The 24,343-nt window shown below is 45.2% G+C and overlaps 1 protein-coding gene across 4 annotated transcripts in view; it reads left to right on the top strand.

The window, feature by feature from the left end:
• Positions 1–24,343, top strand: part of bcat1 (branched chain amino-acid transaminase 1, cytosolic) — a 119,255-nt gene that overhangs the window by 85,048 nt on the left and 9,864 nt on the right. For 3 of the 4 annotated variants that reach the window (XM_048554586.2, XM_059654703.1, XM_048554585.2), the window contains exons 4-9: positions 1,203–1,313; positions 3,213–3,332; positions 4,672–4,835; positions 7,581–7,723; positions 20,846–20,931; positions 21,499–21,639. In XM_048554586.2, coding sequence (XP_048410543.1) covers positions 1,203–1,313; positions 3,213–3,332; positions 4,672–4,835; positions 7,581–7,723; positions 20,846–20,931; positions 21,499–21,639 — 765 coding nt within the window. The remainder of the gene's footprint in view (positions 1–1,202; positions 1,314–3,212; positions 3,333–4,671; positions 4,836–7,580; positions 7,724–20,845; positions 20,932–21,498; positions 21,640–24,343) is intronic. The other variant, XM_048554587.2, reaches the window with a different exon arrangement.

Below are 24,343 nucleotides of genomic sequence, written 5' to 3'. Positions count from 1 at the left end.
AAAGCTGCTTCGAGTTGGTGCCTTTGTCCTATCCAGAGATGCAGAGGAGATGTCACAGATGGTGAAGGTGTAGGTGGCTCAGCCATTTCTCCTGCCCCCACGATGCTTGGCCTGGCCTCACTGTGACAGAAGGGTGTACCGAGAGCGCAGACGGACTGGGGGTTTTGCTGTCGTTCCGCACTCTGTCCCTGACTGAGCTTGGACACAACAGCTGCAGCTTTATCAGTGCAGTGGGGGATGGAATGATGGTGCTGGATCGCCATCATCCATTTCACCTTGCCATTCCTCCACTCCCCGGCCAGGCCGCACCTGAGACGCGAATGAGTCAAGGTTAATGCTTGCTCGGGTTTGTGGACAGGTGAATGATCGGCTCGGAATGGTCAAATCGGTGGAGATTGTCAGCCAGTGTATTGGGAGTGTGTGGCGCCGTGGGGAATTTGGGGGTAGGGTGGGTGGAGGAAACCCGGCATGGTGGCACAGAGGTTAGAGCTGCTGCATGACTGCGTCAGGGGCCCTGGTTCAATTCCAGCTGCGTGGGTTTCCTCTGGGTGCTCCGTTTCCTCCCACAGTCCAAAGGCGTGTAGGGTAGGTGGATTGGCCATGCTAAATTACCTGTAGTGTTCAGGGGTGTGTAGATTAGGCGGGTTATAGGGGGATGGGTCGGGTGGGATGCTCTGAGGTTTGGTGTGAACTTGTTGGGCCGAAGGGCCTGTTCCCACACTGTAGGGAATCTATGAGCTACCCTCTCAGGAGGGCTGTTGATTACCCTTGGCAGCAAAGCCGTGGGTTTTGCCCTGACGGTAGACACGGTGCAAAGGGATATTCAGTGACCCCATTCGAACGCACTGATTAATGCAGTGTCAGTCACGGCACTGCTCGGTTTAGCAGCTAATCTGCCATTTTTGCCGCACAGTTGCTGAAGCAGGCTGGGAATTTGTAGCAGCTAAATGACGCACAGGAAGATCCCAGAAATAGCAGCAAGGTGGCGGTTAATTTCCTTCTGTGAGCTAAGCCAGGAGATGAGGGGACGTTGACTGAGGTTACGATCTGGTGCGTTGTTCACTCACCAGCAAGAGAGAGTGCGTGGCCTTACAGTGAAGGGTGTAAATGGAATTCCCTGGTAACTGCAATTACCTGTGGAATCACCTGTAAGAGAGAGTTGCATGAAACAGCTTCTTGCTTCACCTGCCATCTCTCTACAGTTGTTTGAAGGGCTGAAAGCCTACCGAGGAGTGGATAATAAGATTCGCCTGTTCAGACCCATGTTGAATATGCAGAGGATGCTGAGATCTGCCAATCGAGTCTGTTTACCTGTGAGTACACTTACTGCTTCAGCTATCCCCTTACTATTGACTATCACATGTAGACGGTGCCCTGTTACTTTATCCAGTTGCTGTCCCTTTGAATTTATTTGCACTGTGCACAGACAATGTTAATGATGGAACAAAGCCTGTGCAGGACTTCTCGGGTCACTGCGTGGCTGCACACCCATGCAAATTTGCAGGGACATCTGACAGAGGTTTACCTACACTGACCAATTACTGGCGCTGTCTCTGACGTCAGGCATTTCCCTCAGTAGTGCAACCAAATCATGCAAACAGATGAGCAAATTGTCCTTTCATTAGAGCTCAGTTTCTTTCTTGGATGACACAATTAGATATCTGTTGCTTAAGGTAATAATCCTCAAAATCTCAATGTTGAATGTTGCATTTCTTCCACCCAATCTGATTATTGCACACTGTCTATACATTAAGGCAAGGAGTTCTACAGCATAGTAATTTATTTTGTACAGTACCCAATAGTCCTAGGTAATCATAAACAAAAACAGACATTGCTGGAAGAGCTCAACAGATTGGCAGTTCTGAGGAAGGGTCACTTGACCCGAAACGTTAACTCTGATTTCTGTCCACAAACGCTGCCAGACCTGTTGAGCTTTTCCAGGAATTCTTGTTTTTGTTTCTGACTTACAGCAGTTCATTCCCGCACATTCATTCGGTCCTTAGTACTCATGCCTTACTGGTAATGTAAACTGTACTTCTTACTGTTGTGCGTGAAAACATTAACTGAGAGAAGTGCCCCTTCTGTCTGGACTCATTGGTGTTGTCTCTATCCTCTACCACTGATCAATAGACAGGCCCTGGATACAGTACAGGCAAAGGAAGATTGTTGGCAGCAAACAGATGAAGTAACCCTTTGCCTGTGTCATATACGGGCAGGAGTCGTAGATACCACTCTGGCACCAGTGATGGCAATCAGGCCAAATTCCAAATGACACTATTTCTGACGACAGAGGGAGAGGCAGAGACATTCAGACAATAGTACAATCAGATTTGTACCCCAATTCCTATTAGCCAGTTTGCGGCAGGCAGCTTTTGGTAGGAAAAAAAAATCTATCACATTCTCAAAGTCCTATTGAATCCCAGCACCCACAGTTCTCTGGCGGAGAGAGCTATAGTTTGTGGAGAACTGGGTAGTGTCCATGACTCTGAGCCAGAAGTTCTACAATTGACTCCAACTCCAGGATTTGACTGTCAAAGGAGGTGTGCTCATGACACAACCAAAACAGTATCAACCTGTAAATTCTTCCAACACACGCCAACAGAGCAGGAGAGATTCCCGATTGTGAAGGAATTAAATTGGAGCCTCTACCATCACTACCATGACTCCAGGTTAGATAAAAGTGTGTGTTCATACTGGCTCCTTGGGGCTGTAGTTGGTTGGGTGTCCAGTGTGGATCAGATTGGTGCCAACTGCCTGGAGACTGGAACCCGCTCCGATGGGGGTGGATTCAGGAGCGGTCTCCTGGCCTGTGCCATGTTGGAGGTTGTGGCGCTGTGGCTCAGAACTGCCTTGGGACAGAGAGCTGAAAAAGTTGCTGCCTTCTCCAATCACTTTATCGTTAGCACACCTTGAGTAGATCACCCACAAAACTTCTAAACTCAAGAAGTTCTAAACCCCAAAAGGGTTATCATGCAAGAACGTCCATTTTCCACCAGAGGTTTTTACGTCATAAACGTTTTGGAAGACTTTAAATGCAGACGGGAGCGGTTACAATCTTCAATCTTTGATGTCATGTTTGGTAACGTTGCCCAGACTTCCTTCCATCTACAGGGGACAATAATCGTTCCAGCAGCCGATTGATTAGTTTCAGTGACAATTTCTTTGCTCATGCCCCAAGCGAATCCCGTCTGAAGAGGTCTTTCCTTTTCCAGAGCTTTGATCCCAACGAGCTGTTGGAGTGCATCAGGAAGCTGGTGGAGATAGACAGGGAGTGGGTGCCATACTCGAATGCTGCCAGTCTCTACATCCGACCGGTCCTTATCGGAACAGAGGTGAGAATTACCGAAGTCGGGGCTGGCTGCGTGTGTGTTGGAGAATGGACAAGAACAACCACATCTTTTTTCGAAATGTTCATTTCAAAGGATGTGGCATCATCGCCTGGGCCAGCATTTATAGCCCACACCAGATGGCCCAGAGGGCAGATAAGAGTCAACCACATTGCTGTGGGCCTGGAGTCACATGTAGGCCAGACTGGGTAAGGGTGGGCACTTACCTTCCCTAAACGACATGAGTGAACCAGCTGGGTTTATTATGACAACGGGCAAAGATTTCATTGTCACCATTAGACTCTTCATTCGAAGATGTTTTTGCTTATTGAATTCAAATTTCAGCCACCATCTGCTTTGGCACGATTTGAACCCGGGCCCCTCGAACATGAGCCAAGTTTCTGGATTCATAGTCTAGTGAAGTTCCCACGAGGCCATTGCCAGCCAAATGCTGGGATGTGAATTCATGTCTTTCCAGCTCTGTTTGTTTATATTCAGATTGATATGTGTGGTCATGTTTGCAGGGGTGGATGTGTGTATGTGCGGTGCATGTTGACATCTGTTTGTGGGTGGCTGGATCAAGCTCCAGTTAGCTCATTAAATGTTGAATGGCGAGGGCCCTTGGTAAATTGCGGGCCTCGATGTTGAAGCTGGCGGCATCTGGGCCCTAGAGACCACTGCTAGAGGTCTCCCTTCATAGGATCCAATCAGGGGAAAGATAACACTCCTTCCTGGCCATGCAGGGGAAAGATAACACGCCTTCCTGGCCTTGCCTTCAACCTGGAGAAAGGCTGTTAGGTTGAAGGCAAGGTGCTCACCCCCACCATCGCTGCCATCGATTGGCCCCAGCTTGGCAGACAGGACACCATGGTTCCCCATTGGAGATTGTCACCATGGTTCCCTAGTTGGAGACCGTCACCATGGTTTCCTGGTTGGAGACTGTCACTGTGGTTTCCTAGTTGGAGTTATCCCGTCTCCACTACTTAATGCCCCCTCAGAGCTCCATGTAGCTGTGGAGGAGAGAAGTAGCTGGGGGAGGGGGGGAGCTGCTGTGTTCAGCGGGAGGTGGTCTGGCTATCCATTGACTGTCCGGTTGAATCGCAGAAAACCTCACCATCGGAAAAGCCCTGCCTCCCCCCATCTTTTTTGGAAGTCCCAATGATTTTTCTTCCCGAGTGTTGTTTACGGCAGTTTCCTGTTGATGAATCTCTAATTCCTGGAGCTTCCAGCAATTTCTGCAGGGGATGAGAACGCTGTAGATCCAGAGTGGGTTGGGTGACAAAGCAGCTGAACAGTATGTTTTACCTCCCATGGATTCCTGCTTACTTTCCAATTTGAATCACAGCCTTCTCTTGGATTGAAGCTAACAACAAAAGCCCTGCTGTATGTGATCCTCAGTCCAGTCGGACCTTATTTCTCAAGCGAGAGCTTTAACCCTATATCCCTTTGGGCAGATCCAAAGTACATTCGGGCATGGAAAGGAGGAACGGGAGACTGCAAGCTCGGAGGGTATGTACATCAATAGCAGTGAATGCCCACCCTGCCCTTTTCAATACCTCGGAATGACCCCCACGCACTTTGCACCCAACAATGCACTTTTACAATTCTTTTTTTAAGGTGCAAGTAGGGATACATTTATAAATTAGGGACAAGCAAAGGAAGTGGTAAATATGCGAGGTGGGATGGTAGTGCAAGTGTTGGGCGAAGTAAGTGAGGAAGCACCTCTGAGACAACAACAGTGATTCAGGGATTGAGGGAGATGGGAACAGAGGGAACAAGTGAAAAGGGAATGTATAATGGAAGAGGCCCTGTGATCTTGTCCTGCCTGAAATCTCTCTGACCCTCATACACGACTGTACACCATTTAATCAGGTTGAGTGCAGTTAGCGACGTATAGATATACAGCACAGATGCAGACCGTTCGATCCAACTTGTCCAAGTGCCCTAATTTATCTGGTCCCATTTGCCAGCATTTAGCCCATATCCCTCTAAACCTTTCCTATTCATATACCCATCCTGTGCCTTTTAAAGGTTGTAATTGTACCAGCCTCCACCACATCCCCTGGCAGCTCATTCCATACACGCACCACCCTCTGTGTGAAAATGTTGCCCCTCAGGTCCCTTTAAATCTTTCCCCTCTCAACTTAAACTTGTGCCTTTCCAGTTTTGAACCCCCTTACTCTGTGGAAAAGACCTTGACTATTCACCCTATCTATGTCCCTCATGATTTTATAAACCTCTGTAAGGTCACCCCTCAGCCTCTGATGCTTCAGGGAAAATAGCCTATACAGTCTTGCCCTATAGGTCAAACCCGGCAACATCCTTGTAAATCTTTTCTGGTGTTCCGTCATTTGTAGACGGCCATTCTCAATATTTCTATGGCTCCTTTACTAACCTTGATCAGCGGTAAAACAAGAAGACTTACATTAATTGGAGAAATGTAGCAGCCAATTTGCACACAACAAGCTGCAAGAAGTATCAGTGTGCTACTGACCAGATAGCTTGCTGACTGTGATTCTGAGTCTGAGATAAATATTGGCCAAAATAACTAGGGAGAATAACTAGGGCAATTGCTCTGTGCAGGACCATAAGAAACTACAGAGAGTTGTGAACACAACCCAGTCTGCCACACAAACCAACCTCCCATCCACTGACTGCATCTATACTTCTCTCTGCCTCGAGAGGGCAGCCAACGTCATCAAAGACCTCTCCCCCCACCTTGGCTATAATCTCTTCACCCCTTCTTCCATTGGGCAGAAGATACAAAAGCTTAAATACACATACCAACATATTCAAGAACAGCTTCTCCCCAGCTGTTATTCGACTTCTGAACGGACCTCTTGAATGTTAAATTTAATGTTGTACCTTCTCCGCAGCTGTGACATTGTATTCCCCACTCAGTTCTGTTCCCCTAATGCACTTTCTTATGGTATGATCTGCCTGTACTGCGTGCAAAACTAAACTTTACACTGTACCTAGGTACATGTTGACAACAATAAATCAAATCAAATCAATAGAACTCTTCTGCTGCAGGCTGTTCCGAATAGTGCCATGAAATTGTTTGTGTCCACCAGAGAAGACGGATGGAACCTCAAATTAATATTGTTTTCCAAAAGGCAGCACCCTGGGCATTGCAGCACTCCCTCAGTGCTGCACTGAGCACTATCCTTGAATTTCCTGTTGTCCCTGCATCATATGGCTCTGGGCTCAAGCCACAATCCAGGGCTTTCAGCTCAGAAACCCGCGTTGACACTCCAGGGGAACACTGGGAGCTGCTGTGTGCTGAACAAGACGTTGAACCTTTGCCCAGTCTGCCTGTTCGGGTAGATCTAAGTGATCCCATGGATTCTGTTTCAAAGAAGAGCGGGAGACTTCTTTCCAGAGTCCTGGCCATTATCTGTCTCTCAGTCAACTTCACAAAAAGATTATTGGCTATTGTCACATGGCTGCCTATGGAAGTTTGCTGAATGCTGCCAAATTTACAGGTTAAAGTGCTTTACAATGTGCAGGGGCCATGAAAAGTGCTGTATCAATGCAGATCTTGTTGTGTTCGTGTCCTTGAGTGAGACTTGAATCTCAACTTAGATCTCAGCCTTGTGGTTCAGAAGGGCAGGAGTTCATATCCCAGCCTCAGCAGTGATGGAATTCCTGATAACTGAGCTTGTCCTGCTATAGGAAGGAAATTATTAATCTGGAAAGGGTGCGTAAAAGATTTACAAGGATGTTACCAGGACTGGGGGGGTGGTTAAGTTACAAGGAGAGACTGGATAGGCTGGGACATTTTTTTTCCCTGGTATATAAGAGGATGAGGGCTGACCTTTATAAGACCATGAGGGACATACATGGGGTGAATAGCCAAGCCTTTACCATAGGGTAGGGGAGCTGAAAACTCTAGGGCGTAGGTTTAAGGTGAGAAGCAAAGATTGAAAAGGGACCTGAGGGGTAACTTTTTGACGCAGAGAGTGGTTCGTGTGTGGCATGAACTGCCAGAGGAAGTGGATAATTGCAGGTCCAGTTGCAACATTTAAAAAGCATTTGGACAGGTACATGGATAGGAAAGGTTTAGAGGGGTATGGGCCGAACGCAGGCAAATGGAACTAGTTTAGTTTGGGAAACCCAGTCGGTATGGATGAGTTGGGCCGAAGGGTCTATAACAGGTTCAGACTGGGATTTTATTTTACATTAAGCCACTGGGAGCGATAAGTAAATTTGAAACAATGTGCTGTGTTCTAACTCTGTTCTGTCTTGCTTTAGAAATTACGGAGCATCACTTTTTGCACAATCCGAAGCCTTGGCTGCAGGATGTCAACAGGTTTTGTGGCTCTACGGAGAAGAACACAATATAACAGAGGCAGGGACAATGAATCTGTTTCTTTACTGGATAAATGAGAATGGAGGTACAGTATAACAGAAACTGAGCTCGGTTCCACTTGCATTATTTATTTTTTGCTTTGTGGACCTTGTACGTCAACCGATATATTATTAAGGAGGGAGAACAATGATCTTGCATTTATATAGCGCCTTCCAGAGCTATGGGTCGCTGGTGAAGTCCTTCTTAAGGTGCAGTCACTGTAGGAGACATGGCTGGCCATTTATGCCCAATGTGATCCCACACACCAATGACCATATCTTCACAGTGTTGATGAGGGATAATTATTGGCCGGCACACCAGCAGAACAGCCGCCCACTCTTCTGAAATTATGCCACTGGACCTTATTTTAAGGATATTTTTCCAATCGACCTCTTCAGACCTGTTATGAGACAGGGTAGGGACTTGAACCCAGGCCTCCTGGCTTAGAGGAAGGGACGCTGAGAATGTTCATGGGGTCTTTTTCGTCTTGAGAGGGCTTGGTCTGTCGCCATGTTTGAAAGAAAGCAACTCTGGAATTGTTGCACACCCTCACGACTGCCCTCGGGAGTTAGTGCCAGAGGAGAGAGGGATACCACTACATCAAGGCTGGCACTTGAACTGTGGTCCAGTCAGTTGCCCCGCGACATGAACAGTGTTCGTAACTGGGACTGCAGCCATTGCAAGCACAAGGACTTGGCGTGGGCACAAGAAATTGGTATGGAGAGTGCCATCAAGCGTGTCTGATTAAGGTTCCTTTTTTGTAAATTGCGTAGCGTGGCTCAGCATTGAACTGACATGCAAAGAGGTGACCTGTGTGGCTCCTATCAGGCCAAGTAGTGAAATTCCAAGACTCTGCCTGAAATCGATTGACTTAACCACTTTATTTATGTCAGGAAATTGAGAAGGCTGATCAGTCTCTTGGGCATTTACCACTCAGTCCAAGTACCATTCAGACCTATCATGGCTGACCGGTAGCCAGCTCTGCATTGGGGCCCCATACCTTGATGCTGTACTGATTGTAAGGAGATCAGCCAAGTGGACCTCATAGACTAGGAGTTCCCCGAATGGGGCTGTTAACCTGGTCCAATCAGGGAGTCCCGGCTGACAGATAAGAGCAGGAGTTCTGTTCACACTGAGAGTGGCTCTGAGGGAGCCGGATCAGTGTTAAGGACTCTCGATGTGTAAATAAATGGGGACTTGGTGACTGGATTCCAACATCTGCGGAGTTTTGTCAGATACCCTAAAAGTAATTGAGATATAATTATAAGACTCCAGAGTTCTTCAGTATGGATATAAAGGGATTCCCATTGTAGTTTTATACATAGTAAAGGAAATGGAGTTTTCCTGACCTATTTATGTGGAGGAAGTTCCCTAATAAATGTGATTCCCTGCCAACTGCAGGTTGCCTTTGCTGCATTTCCGTAAATGTATTTATCATTTACATTCCCAAAACTGAGATATCATTAAGTAAGTAGAAGTGAGCTTAATCCTTTGAAGCATAGAGGGATGTACCTGAGTTATTGCTGTCAGCTGTCCTTCAGATGTTCATTTGGAGCTGTGCCTGTAATGAAACACCAGCTCGATCCTTCCCAGGCAGGCACGCTAATATATTCTCTAATCTGACTGCGAAAGATTTTAGGGAAAACGAGCAAACTGAATTGGCAACGGATACAATATAAGGATGTAATTGTCTCAGAGCTGAAATCCTCTACCTAGTTATGTTAATACAGAGATTAATGGTAAATTCAGTTTCTGTTAGCAGCCTGCTTTCTATGGTTTGAGTAGTATGAATTGTTCTATCAATACTGGAGTGAAAAGGTTGTCAAAATAAAATATAGCCATCGAAGGGTTTGCTATTCTGCAGATTACAGGAGATGCCCTAACTTGCTACTTCCTACAATGTACTTTTATGTAGCACGTTGCCTGATCCTAGGATGTCTCCAGTCTCCCCTCATTGCCAACAGTTAATCTTAATTTGAAGCCATGGTCACTGTTGAAATGTAGTAAAAGTGGCAGGAAATTCTCACACAGCAACATCCCATGAGCCACAGTGAAATAAATTACTTTTGCTTTCGGCTGTGTCAAAAGAGTAAATCCCCTGTGATTTGGTTTCTCCCACCGTGAGAGAAGGATGAGACATTATGCTAGGAATTCTGGTTGTTTTTGCATGATAAGCTGTTGGGCTGGAGGATGCTCGATAAATCAGTTCCTGTAATTTGCAGGGGCCGTGCACAGTGCAGGGCTGCAACGTTCACATACCATTCAAGGGGCAAAATGCATTCATTATTTTAAAGGTAAACTCAAAAACAGCCATGAAACTGTGATGGCATTGCTTTTGAGAAGTCTTTAACCGGGGCATTTGTCCTCAGCCCCTGGCATAAGCTTCATTCTCTAGCCACTGATCAATTCCGCACTCCCTCCCACCACGGACACTGCCTGAGGCTGAACCAGACTGTTGACAACCCACATTATATCCTCTCCATTATCAAGACAGCTCCTTGTCAAAGATAGTCCATCTACGCCCCTACCTCAGGCTATCTGCTTTGGAAACTCCCACTCGTGCTTTAGCAACATTTACAATGGGCTATCATCTTCCACTTTGAGTTGATCAAATCTGTGCAATTCATGTCCTACTTTGAACCACGTTCCATCCACCATCAGCCTTTGCTGGTTCCCCTGTATTGATGGTTAGCCCCCCCAGTTAATTTCTATGTCTGTCCCTGACCCTGGTCCTCTCTGTTTCTTTAATCTCCCATTACTGTACATTGTCTCCATTCCTTAAATCGCAGCTCTCCAAATCCACCTACCCTGCACATCTTTGGACTGCGGGAAGAAACCCGAGCACCTGGAGGAAACCCGCACAGACATGGGACAATGTGCATTCTCCATGGTTCTCCATGGTTTCATGGTCCTTGGATCTGTAACTCTCTCCCTAACCCTCCTCAGTACTCAACCTTTCTCTCCCAGTAAGATGCTCCTGAAAGCTTGCCTGCATGACTGAACATTAGATCATTTGCCCTGTTATCTCCTGACATGGCTCAGTTTTTTGCCTGATAAAACCCCACAATGTTTTCTGCTATGAAAAGTGTGGTGTAAATGCATATTTCTCTTACTTGTGCCAGGCTGTTTTATCGAGGTTTTCGCTGATTATTGGTAGCCCAGCCTTCAGACTATCAAGGACCTGAGCTCTGCATTTCTGTCCCTGAGTGTCTCTTCTACTCCATTAAATTGCTCAATAATACCATCCTTCTTTGACTAGTTATACGTCATCAACTTGAGTATCCCCTTACATGACTAGGTGCCAAATTTTATTTGTAACGATTCTGTGAAGCACCTTGAGAAGTTTTGAAAATGTTGAAGGTGTTTTTTCATTCAAGTTGTCGCTGTCGGTTACTGAACATAACAGAGGGGACATCAGTGACATTTAGCCTTGGATCTGATGAGTGTGATTCACATTGTTCGCAGAAGGAGTGGCCAGCTTGTACATACACTGTCGAAAGGGCAGGTATCAATGATCAACCACCCATAGGCTTGAGTGTATCTTAATTGAAGCTGAAATAAGCTGAATATATTCTAGGTCCTTTTGGGGAAACAAGTGTATTTTATTTAGAACTTGCCATAATGCACTAAACTAGCTTGACAATATATTGCCCCATGGCGCTGTGAAAGTTATTGCTGGAATAATCCTTTTGGGATTTGCACATTTCAAGCATCAATCCATCAAAAATCTGAGTATATCTGCAAGGTCAGTACAATACTGTGAGACCAAGTTCTGAAAAGATTCTTCAGTACAACCATATTTAACCACCTGTCAGACCTAATGCCCAAGTGTTTAGAGCAAAATAAAAAGTCGCTTTGTGTAAATTGAATTACAAACTGCTTGGATGTTCTCCGTAAGCAGAAATGCCTGTATACACCTCTGATGTTTAGTTCCAACTGTGATATGGGTCCACTGCTGTCGAAGACCTAGCGCATGCCCCTTTTAACCTTGACATTTGATTGTTTTCATCTCCTACTGCTTGGTCGCTCATTTGGCACCCGCCATAAAACTGCATTTGCCTGGAGCTTTGCCATTCTAACTCACACCGAATCCGGTTTACCCATCACCTCTGTGTTCACTCACCACCACTGCCTCATATTCTAGCAGTGGCTAGGAATGGAGTCATAGGATTTTTACAGCACAGAAGCAGGCCCTTTGGCCCATTGTGCCTGCATCAGTCATCAAACATCCATCTGTTCCAACCCCATTCTCAAGGCCTATATTGTACGCAATGGCATTTCAGGTGTCGATCTAAAAGTCTCAAGAGTTCCTGCTTCTACCACCTTTTTTTAGGCTGTGAGTCCCAGATACCCCCAACTCTCTGGGTGAAAACCTCTTCCTCCAATCCTCTCTAAATCACCTACTGCTTATCTTTAAAACTGTATTGCCTGCTTATTGATCCCTGTGCTAGTGGGGAGAACTCTCTCCCTGGCTATGCCCCAAAGTGAGAACCCACCCCTTTCAGCTTTCTGTGCTCTAAGGAAAACGTTGTCGTCTATCTAGTCTCTCTTCAGAATCACTCCAGCCCATACAACATCCTGGTGAATCTCCTCTGCACCCATCCTGTTCAATCACATGCCTCCTTTCGTGACAAGAACTGCACACAGTACACCAGCTGTGGCCTAACTAATGTTATGCACAACTTACCCTCCCTGCTCTTGTATTGAGTGACTTGACTAACATAGACAAGGAGTCCATATGCCCTCTAAACGACCCTAACCACCTTCAATGAATTATGGCCTTAATTTTAAAATTTACATCCTTGGATCTAAATCCCTTTGTGGCCTTCACCCTTCCTTACCACCGTGATCTCCTTTCAGTCCTTTAATCTTCTAGAGATATCTGTGCTCTTCCAATTCTGGACATTTGCACATCGCAGATATTCAGCTCCGCACTGTTAGTTGCTGTAGGATGAGCTGCCTTAGATTCTGATATGTGCTCCCTGGCCCACTCTATCTTTCTTTCCTCCTTTACGTCACTCCTCGCAAAACCATTTCTGACTGAACTTCTTGTTAACCGCCCTAATATCTCCTCATGTGTCTCAGTGACAAAATTTGTTTGATAACATTCCTGTCAGCTGCCTCGGGGAGTTATACTAGAAGGGGTGAGCTAAGTGCAAGTTATTCTTTTGAAGCAAACACACACAAGAATTGAAGTTGTCATCTCGACTGTGTTTTCTCAGTGGGTAGCAGTGAGATGACATGTGCTGAAAGTTTGATTCAAAGAAATTGTGGAAAACATGTTGTCACTTTTAAATCCTAACACTATAATTTTCCCTGTGTAAGTCCTTGACAGTATTTCATGGTAAAGAATGTGTGTGCACAGCAACACTGACAGACAATTATAATGACTGCTTTGAAGCTGCTGTTTGTTTCAGTCATTGAATTGTTGAATGTTGCACACATAAGAAGCCCATTCAGTCTAGAGTACTCATGTTGGCTGTCCAAAAAGGTATTGCCATTTTTCTCCCGTTCCTCCGGCTCTTAGCTTTTATTTTTAAATTTCACTATTCAAAAAATTTGCCCATTTTCAAAATATTTGCCCATTTCTTTTTAAAAATCTGCATTAACCACTGCTTGTAGCAAAGAATTCCATTGCCCAACCACACCAGGAGTGTTTTTTTTTAAAAAATAAAACGAATTCTCGCAACCCGTGAACCTCTGCTTTCGTCGTTTTGTTGAGGTTATAAAGCCCAAGCCATCTAGCTACTGGCTCACAGACCAGCCATTGATTTATCTGCTGTGTGAGCGCAGTACCTTCATGCCCGCTCTCGGTGGTCTTCTTCTCTCTGCCAGGATCTGCCTACGCCTTCCCTTTTAATCCGGAGGGCGGGTTTGCAGAACCTCTAAGAAGGCGGTGTGCGTTTCGGTGGTGCTGCTATGATTTGAAGTGAGTGAAGGTTTTTTCCTTTTCTCCGGTAGCAGTACAGTAATTGTAATGAAGTGATTGCAACAGCCCCAATCAGGGAACTCCTTATTCTGTGGGGCCCAGCTGGCTGACCGTGGTGCAGTCACTAACAGGGAGCAGCTGGGTCTCCTGAGTCTGGGCTATCTGTTTGCAATCCCCCCCCTCCTCACCCTTGAACACAGGCACTTCAGTGCACTATTGACGGAGTAGTTCACAATTAGAGATTGTGTCTTTTTGATGCAATATCATATGTAGACATCCGATACTCTCTTTGTGCAAACCAAGTAGATGCTATCAGTATATGCAAAGAAAACAGGGAAATTTTACTGCCCAATATTTGACCTAAAGCAATTTAGCTGCTGAAATCCTGTATTAAAACAGTGACTACACTGTCGAAGGGCTGTAACGTATGACATCCTGAGGCCAGAGACTTTCCTCAGTTTAAATTGCTTTAATAGATTTTCAGAATTGCATTCAGTGCTGAATATTTCCACTGGATGTTGGGACCCTGGAGATGGTGCTCACTAAAGATCATGACCCCCAATGGTGCCTGACCCTTGCCCTTGTGTGCAACTGATTCACAGGCCTACAGCGAACATCCAGGAGGGGCTGTGCGCCCCTGAAGGGTAAGCTTGTGCCTGAGGGAGGGGAAGGCACTTCCAGTGTAGGTGGGAGACCACAAAAGTACAAAAAGATGGCGACAACCTCTCAGAACTTTTCAAATTGTGGTGGGGGAGCCTGGTTGGTCTCTTGTGGCTTCGGGTGTGGGATAATTCAAAGGAGGTGGGAGTGTCCCCAACCACCCTGCCTGTCGGTGAGAGGCAACGACACGAGCCTGTCTGCTATTGAGGAGGCCGTGCTGGCATTGACAGTTTTGTCATGCACTAGGGACATGGTTGACCTTAATTGGCCCATTAGCGGGTGCTGGTCAGGACCCTGTTCTGCCAGGATCCCTGAAAATGTATCAGGATACATCCTGGCGTGGAATTCTCTCAATCTGCACCCATCGTGGGGAGGCAGTAAAGCAGTGATGATGTCATTGTAACTGCCCGCCCAGGACCCAAGGCTGGATATGGGTTTGAATCCCATTGTGGCAGACGGTCTATTTGAATTCAGTGAACTCTGGAGTGAAAAGCTGGCCCAATGGTGACCATTGTCGATCGTAATAAAAACCAATGTAGCTTTTAGGGGAGGTAGTGGCAATGTCACTGGACTAGCAGTTTAGACCGGGCCAGTGTTTCTGGGACATAGGTTTAAATCCCACCATGGCCAACGTCAATATTTAAGTTCAATAAAATCTTGAATAAAGAGCTCGCCTAATGACTGTTGACTGTCATGAAATCTATCTGGAAATGTCCTTACCTGATCTGGACAAGTGAGGGTGGGTAATAAATGTGATGCTTGGACCCTATGAACGAATTTTTAAAAATCTCTGACTCTGTATAGTTACAAGATATAAAAGTCATTTGGACAGTTAATGGATAGGAACGGTTTACAGGGATATGGGCCAAACACAGGCAAATGGGACTAGTTCAGATTAGTAAACCTGGGCGGCATGGATGAGTTGGGCCGAAGGGTCCGTTTCCGCGCCGTTTGACTCTGTACAGCTTCCACCTCCAGCACCATTGCTGTTGGACTGGCAAACTTGCTTCCCGGATGCTCCAAGAATCTTTTTACCACAATGGTTAGGGCAGGGAGTAATGTAAGTAAACTGTTCAGGCCATTTGCCAACAATTTTTATTTCCTGCGTCGTCAAACTGTTGCATCTCATGCAGACTAAATTTTGAGAACTGGCTGGGCTAAGAAATCAGTGGTGCATTGGCTTTGGAACATCTTGAGGTTGTGAAAGGCACAATTTGTGATTCTGCAGTCTTCCTTTCTGCCGCCCTGCATGAGTCCAAGAGGACACTCGATGCTGAAGATTGGGTACTGGGAAAGTAAAACTGATTTTCATAGAAAAGAATCATAGACTCCCTACAGTGTGGAAACAGGTCCTTTGGCCCAACAGGTCCACAGTGACCGACAAAGCATCTCACCCAGACCCATCCTCCCATAACCCACCTAATCTACACACCCCTGAACACTATGGGGCAATTTAGCATGGTCAATCCACCTAACCTGCACATCTTTGGACTGTGGAGGAAACTGGAGCACCAGAAGGAAATCTGTCAAACACAGGGAAAATGTGCAAACTCCACACAGACAGTTGCCTGAGGGTGGAATCAAACCTGGGTCCCTGGCACTGTGAGGCATCAATGCGAACCACTGAGCCACTGTGCCACCTGTTTGGTAAACCAAGCCTCTGCTAGGGCTTGTTAGATGAATGCTTACCCCTTGAGACTGTGCAATGCGTCAGTCCCACGGAGAGCATGGGTACATACAGGAAATCTGACTTGGAGAATGGGTTGCTGCAGCTTAAGAACAACTTGTGTTGATAAAGAGCCTCTTGATGTAGTTAAATATCTCAAGATAATCCACACTCTTATCAGACAGAATGTCAAGGCAACAGAAGGCGGTGCCACTAATGATGGGGTGAAGAAAACCTCAGATGAAAACTGTTGCGTACAAGAAATTACAAGTTTACATTTGTGATGCACATAGATAAATGTTTTCTATTCAGTCTGACGCCTGGTTTTGCATAATTAGATAACCTGGTGCTGAGCACAGCCCTTGAATCCTTCAATAGGCGCCTACGTGCATTTAACATGTTGGGAATGCAAGGGAGGCAGTGTTGTGGTTAAACTTGCGACGAGATGCACGCAGCTGAGCCATTCCAGGCTGTGTGAAGAAAGGGAACAATGCCTGTTCTTCAGTCCCTTTAATGCTGTGGGATGTCCTGTGTGTTTAGCTGTTGTCTTTACCATTCAAAGTAGAATCCTTGCAGGGACCAAGCTTGGCTCCCTCAAGCATTTTTAAAAATTCATTCACAGGACGAGGGCATCACTGACCAGGCAGCATTTATTGTCCATCCCTAGTTGCCCAGAGGGCAGTTGAGAGCTAACCCCATTGCTGTGAGCCTGGAGTCACATGTAGGCCAGACCAGATAAGGATGGCAGACTTCCTTGCCTAAAGGGCATTGGTGAACCAGATGGGTTTTTCCTAACAGTCGACAATTGTTTCATGGTCATTGTTGGATTATTAATGCCAGAATTTTTTTTAAAAACTGAATTCAGATTCCATCACCTGCCATGGCAGGATTTGAACCCAGTTCCCCAGAACATTATCTCGCCCTCTGGATTAACATTCCAGTGATGATACCACTAGGCCATTGCCTCCCCCATGACATTTGTGATCCTGAGCTGTTATTTTCATCCTACGGACTCATTGAGATGGTTTGAGGTTCACATCCTTCCTTTTCAGGCCACATGGAGATTGTATTGTGTATAGAGATCTGGGCATGCTTGCTACGCTCACTGATTGACTTGGATTATGTGAAAGTCCTGTGGAGGTGTGCCGTCTATCTGTGCATCTCCTGAATACTGTAGCCTGGGAATGATCTGATTGAAGTGTTAAAAATGTTAAAGGATTCAATAGGGTGCATATGGAGGAACTAAAACCTGTGCTGGAGTTATCCAGGACAATGGGGTACAATCTTAAAATGAAAACCCGGCCATTTCAGGAGCAGAAATCAGCAAGTCCATCTTCACACGACAGCGAGTGAAAATACCCCCAGGGGCCGTGGATGTTGGGACTCCCAGGACTTTGTTTGAGAGAGTTTGTGTCAGTGTATCAGGGAAGGTTTGTAATTGGAGTTAAGATACAGAAGAGCCATCAGCTGATTCAGTAGTGGAACAAGTCTGAGGAGCTGAATGGGACCCCCTTGTCCCTGTGCTTTTCTTGCATACTTGGTTGGTTTGCCAAACTGACTAACATCGCAGGATCATCAGCTGTATCTAGAACCAGGTCCATGTTAAAGGAGACAGTGGACCAGAACAACTCTGATGGTCATTGACTTTATTGTGTGGGTGTATCATGGATAGCCGTGTGTGAGGCAGGACTGTCTAGTACAGTACATCAGGCCTTCTGGCACAGCATCCTCTCTTGGCCACTCATGGGAAGCCTGCTGCATGGCTGCGCATCCTCATTTGATGCAGTGCCGTTTACATCAGCTCAGCTCACAACCAGCCCTTTCTGGCAGTTCTTAGTCCCTTTCCTCTGCCAAGCCAAGTGCAGCTGGAATACTGAGTACAAGCAATATGAACAGGCAGGTGCAATATAGATCCCACTGTTCAATAACATTGATCAAATGATCGATTATATTCAGGTGCCATAGAGTCATATAGCAAGGAAACAGATCATTCGGGTCTAACCAGTCCACGCCGACCATAGTGCCAAACTAAACTGGTCCCACATGCCTGTGTTTGGCCCATATCCCTCTGAACATTTCTTATTCATGTACTTATCCAAATGTCTTTTAAATGTTGTAACTATACGTGCACCCACCACTTCCTCTGGCAATTCATGCTGCATACTCTCTGTGGAAAGATGTTGTCCCTCATGTCCTTTTTAAATCTTTCTCTTCTCACCTTAAAAATATGCCCCTTGGTTTTGAACTCCCCCTCCCCCCCCCCAACCTTAGAGAAAAGATCCTTGCTATTCACCTCATCCACGCCCCTCATGGTGTTATAAACCTAAATACCTCAACCTCCTATGCTCCAGTGAAGAAAGTCCCAGTGTTTTCAGACTGTTTTTATATCTCAAATCCTGCAATTCCGGCAACGTCCTGGTAAAACCTTTCTCAATCCTCTGGGAATTCACTCATGCTGTGACATACAAGAGTGCACCAGCTCATGTTGTGCTTGCCCCTGCCTTTTGTTTTCCCATAGTCCTCCAAATTCCTCCTTTCCGACATAGGGACCCAGGTCCCTCTGCAGAGTTACTATGGAATGTGCTCCTGCCACTCTTTCAGAGAAGGTCCTCTCACTGAGATGCAGGAACAGTGATGGATAGGTTACTCTCCCTAACTATTCCCTACCCAATAACATTAGTGTCAGCCGATTAGTACAGTCCCGGTTGACTACACATTTTAGGAGCATCTATGGTACAAGCCATGATCTGTTCTAATTTACTGTGGCCAATACCAAATCGATAGTGGATTAAATCTTTGCACTGATGACAATTCTGAATCAAAAACAAAAAGAAAACTTGCATAACACTTGCATAGGCACCAAACTTCTATTGGACAGTAAGTGAAGTGCAATTACTGTTGAAATGTAATGCAACAAGGCCCCACACACAAAAATGAGGTGGGTGATGGCTAAATAATTAGCTCATAATACAAACCCACGAAGTACTGGGGAAACGCAGCAGGTCCTGTAGCATCTCTAGAGAGAGAAACAGAGCTAACCTCTGACACAGGTCTTCAGTGCTGCCTCCCTTGCATTTCCAACATGTTAAATGCATGCAATGTTTCATTTCTGGGAACAGGCCCATATCAGACTTGAAATGTTAACTCTTGTTTCTCTGTCCACAGACGTTGTCAGACCCTGCCGAGTTTCTCCAGCATTTTTCTGTGTTTGCTTCAGATTTCCAGCATCTGCAGTATTTTGCTTTCTGTTAGTTTATAATGTTGGTTGAGAGGTAAGTAATGTCCAGGCCATCAGGAAAAGTCTTTCCTCTGAACAGTGCCTTTTTATAACCACAGATGTCACCCAAAGGGGTAGCTTCATCAGTGGAGCAACACTGGAATGTCAGTCCAGATCACACATCAAGTCTCTGGTGTGGGATTCAAACTCCTGACCTACCTAAGACGCAGGATTGCTTTCTTTGTGCCAACGTTGTCACTTCCTCAGGAAGCTTTCTCAATATGGTGGTGTCTCTTTGATAAGTACCGAGCGGTTACTGGAGGCTCCCTTGCAGGGAGGGAAGGAAAAATAATCCAACAATGGGCCATTCCTAGCCATTCTGCTGATGGACTAAGAGATGCATCAACAGAGGCCTGGGAATAAGCCACCGCCTGCTTGAGTGAGGACTGAATCTAAATCTCTCTGTTTGTTAGAATTGCTACACAGCCAACTTAATAATGCACGTAGTTTAATTTACTGCTGTAATGAATATCCCGTACCCTGTCGATATCTGTTAACTGTTGATGAGGATAATCTGAAGAGAGGGAGAATGGAGGAATTGCTTGCCCGATGGATAGTGGCACAATGATACGTCACTGGTCTGGTAACCGGGAGGTCTGGGCTGAAGCTCTGGGAAAGTGAGTTTAAATCTAACCACGACAGATTGTGGAATTAGAATTCAATGAATAAATCTAGAATATAAATCTGATCTCTGTAATGGTGACCATGACAGGTTTCTTGATTGTTGTAAAAAACATGCTCTGATTCATAACACCCTATACAAAGGAGGCCTGACCTACATGTGACTCCTGACTCCAACATTGCCAACTCTGAACTACTTGGCACGCCACTCAGTTTAATGCCAGTGAGGGGTAGACAAGAGATGCTGTCTTTACCATATAGAGATGCCTGTATCCCATGAGAGACTGAAGGACAGATAAAAGTGAGAAACCAGGCACAGACTGGGCTAGGATTCGACTTGAAAACAAATTCCAAGTCAAAATGCCTTTGGAAGTTTCTGAAAACAAACAAAAAAATCCTTATTTTGATGGTGTAGCCATATATATCATGAGAAATTAAAATAAATGACAAAGGGACCAGAGTGGAGAATTTGTTTTTAACACAGTGACCTGTTTGAGAGTCTGGGATTCACCTTCTGAAAGGGTGTGGTGAGCAGATATAACAGTAACTTCCAGAGGGGATTCAGATAAATACTGGAAAAGAAGACATTTACAGGGTTTTGGGAGATGGGCACTAAATGCACATCTCTTTCAAAGGCATTGGTGATGGGTACACTTTAAAAGACTGCAGGAAGTGGAGCAGAATTGTACAGCTGGTCTGCTACTGGATTTCTTTTCTGGTAGACTGCATGTCTGTAGTGATTGTAATGAGGTCAGCCAGGTGGACCTCACAGAAAGTGAGTTCCCTGAATTAGGGCTGATAATCTGATCCAATCAGGGAGCCCTGGCTGTCAGATATAAACAGGAGTGTCAGGGGGTCTGCTCACTCTGAGAGCTGACTCAGTGTCAAGGATGCTCCATGTGTGAGCTGTTGACAGGATACCAGCCTCTGTGGAGTTAGTTCAGTCTTGATTCAGTGTTTGTGTTCTTGCTGTATATATACTTACTTAAGTGTAACAATCTATTCTGTTCTCCAGAGGAAGAGCTGGTAACACCACCACTAGATGGCGTGATATTACCTGGAGTAGTAAGACAAAGCATTCTGGATCTTACACGCAAGTGGGTCAGTAAATATTACTCGATGAGAGAGCATTATGTTCACTACATTGAAATGGTGTCTAATCTGTTATCTGCTAATCTCTGTTTAACGTAGATTAGAATGTTAAATATTAATGTAATGCTTACCAGAATCATAACCTGGTTTTAGCCAGTAAGAAAAGCAAGTGTTATTGGGAAATGTGGAGTTAGGATGATCAGATCAGCTATGATCTCATTAAATGGCAGAACAGACTTGATGGGCTGAATGGCCTACTTCTTGCAGTCTTGATGTACAGTAGTCAACATTGAGACTCAATTTCTGACTGAAGAGTTATTTTAATCTGATGTATCTGTTCACATGCACTTCCATGGGGTAAATATGTGATAAAATACTTTTGGTAGGTGTCAATTTTTGATTGAAAATACCTGTGCTTTGTGTATATAATCATAAACAATTCAAATGTATCAGTGTGTTTTCAATTGCAGGTGCTTTGCAATAGTGATTGCACAGATATTTGGGAAACATAATTATTGATTTAAGAAGTGATGAAATGGACCTAATTGCTTTCCTCTTTATTTGTTTGAAACAAAGAATCAGTTCAAGGTTGAAGAGCGTTCCGTCACAATGAAGGAACTTCTCTTTGCAATGAAGCAAAACCGGGTCAAGGAGATGTTTGGTTCAGGAACTGCTTGCATCTTGTGTCCAATATCGCACATCTTGTACCAGGGTGAGGTGAGAAACATGAGGCATCTTGTTCATTGTAAATTGACAAAGTAACTTCAGCCCATGCTTGTGAGAGAGATGAGAGATTTGCTAACTGCAGTAGGCACATCACATTAAAGCACAGTTCAGGAGGTATCAACTACCCTCACATAATTGGGCAGGAAGGGGCATTTAAAGAGCTGTACAGCATGGGAACAGACCCTTGGTCCAACTTGTCTATGCTGACCAGATATCCTAAATTAATCTGGTCCCATTTGCCAGCATTTGGGCCATATCACTTTAAATCCTTCCTATTCAGATGCCCATCTAGATACCTTCTGGATATTGTAACTGTACCAGCTTCCACCACTTTGGCAGCTCATTCCATTCATATACCACCCTCTGTGTGAAAAATGTTTCCTTTTTTAAATCTTACCCCTCTCTCTTTAAACCTATACCCTCTGGATTTGGACTCCCCTACCCTGGGAAAGAGACCTTATCTATTTATCCTATCCATGCCCATCAAGATTTTATAAACCTCTGCATGGCCACCTTTCAGCCTCCAATGCTTCTGGGACATTAGCCCCAGCCTATTCAGCCTCTCCCTATAGCTCAAAATCTCCAACCCTGGCAACATCCTTGTAAATCTTTACTGAAAACTTGCAAGTTTCTTTCGCATAGCAGGGAGACCAGGATTTAGTGCAGTATTCCAAAAATAGCCTAAGCAATATCCTGTACAGCTGCAACATGACTTGCAAACTCTCTAATACTCAATGCACTGACCAAAAATGGCAAGCGTGCCAAATGCCTTCTGCACTATCTTGTCTACCTTTTGACTCTCTTTCAAGGAACGATGAACCTGCTCTTCAAGCTGTCTTTGCTCAGCTGCCCACCTCAGGTCCTTGCCCTGATTTTCCTTACCAAACTGTAGCACCTCACATTTATCTCGTTTAAACTCCACCTGCCCCTCCTTGGCCCATTTGCCCATCTGATTGAGGTCCTTTTATACTGGAGAGAGAACCTTCTTCACTGTGCACTACACCACCAATTTTGGTGTCCTCTGCAAACTTAATAACCTCCTGTATTCACACTGAAATCATTTATATAAATGATGAAAAGCAGTGATTCCCAGCATCGATCCTTGTGGCACAGGCTGGTCACAGGCCTCCAGTCTAAAAAGCAACCCTCCACCACCACCCTTGCCTCCGATCTTCGAGTCAAGGTCCTGATAAAATAAAAGTGGAAGAATATTTCCTGATCTCAATGGAATACAATTTAAAACAATTACAGGGATAAGTCTAAACAGATCAACATCTTTAACATAGTAAACCATACCAACGTGCTTCACAGACACATTATAAGAAAGTGATCTCCATTCACATGAAGGTGAGTAGGTAAGCAAAGCTTTGTGAAAAGTAGATTTTTAAAGGAAAGGATTTAAATAACTCTAGGTTGTTGAGTGCCTTAAACAGAACATCAAGACACTAGCGTTTGTCATTTGATTTAAGGTTAAGTAGTTTTAAACAGAGCAATTCAAGCTTGACAAAGTTGGTACTGAGTCATGAGGAGAGATTAGGGCAGATGATTTGCTCTGATTTGGTTTAGTACAGTGAAAAGCTCTGTTTCGTGAGCAGTATGGGCACATCATAACATACAAAGACATAGAGATCATGGGATGTTTAAACACAGCGAGGCATACAAAATTACAGCTGTACAGGAGGTGCACAAAAGCAAGATCAACGTTAGATTTGAGATTAGAAAGGCCATTCAGCAGCCTAATAAGGGCAGGGAAGAAGCTGTTCTCGAACCTGTTAGTGCATGTGTTCAAACTTTGGTATCTTCTGCCTGGCGGAGGAGGTTGGGAGGGAGCTTTGCTGGGTTGGGAGGGACCTTTGATCAGGTTGGCAGCCTTTCTGTGGCAAGAAATGTGGACAGAGCCCATGCATGGGAGGTTGTCTTCTCTGATGGCCTGGACTGTGTGCACAACTTTGTGTGGTCTCTAATGGGAAAGCAGTTGCCATACCAAGAGATAACGCAGTGTGGAGCTGGAGGAACACAGCAGGCCAGGCAGCATCAGAGGAGCAGGAAAGCTGATGTTTTGAGTCGGGATGCTTCTTCAGAATTGGGGGAGGAGGAAGGGAACTCAAATAAATAGAGGAAGGGTGGGGCTGGGGAAAGTAGGTGGGATGGTGATAGGTGAGTGCAGGTAGGCAGTGGTGAGGACTCCGAAGGGTACCGACCCAAAATGTCAGCTTTCCTGCTCCCCTGATGCTGCCTAGCTTGCTGTGTTCCACCAGATCCACGCTGTCATCTCTGACCCCACATCAGCTGGTCTATCGCTGAGTTTCCGTATCAAGTTGTTACGCACCCAGACAGAGTGCTTCCTATTGTGCATCTGTAACAGTTGGTGAGAGCCTAAAATTTGGTCAGAGGTAAGTTTTAGGAAGTGTTTTAAGAGGGAAGTGAGTTAGAAAGTTAGAGAGGTGTAAGGGCAACCAAAGGCATGGCTGCCACTGATGAAACATTTATTAGACGCCAGCACAAGAGAAGTGGTAGATATTATGGAAAGATGTTGAGTTGGAGGAGATTATAGAATTAGAGGGGAGGGATAAGGTTGTGGACAGCAATGGAAACAGTGTTGAGAAATTTGCAATTAAGATGTTTCTCAAGTGAGCCCAAAGATGCAACATGAAATGACTGAGACGGATCAGATTGCTGCATCTAAGAGGCTTGA

Source organism: Stegostoma tigrinum, chromosome 25 (genome assembly GCF_030684315.1).
Source record: "Stegostoma tigrinum isolate sSteTig4 chromosome 25, sSteTig4.hap1, whole genome shotgun sequence".
Lineage (NCBI taxonomy): Eukaryota > Metazoa > Chordata > Chondrichthyes > Orectolobiformes > Stegostomatidae > Stegostoma > Stegostoma tigrinum.
The sequence above is the reverse complement of the archived record's forward strand: the minus strand, read 5'-3'. Positions and strand labels throughout refer to the sequence as shown.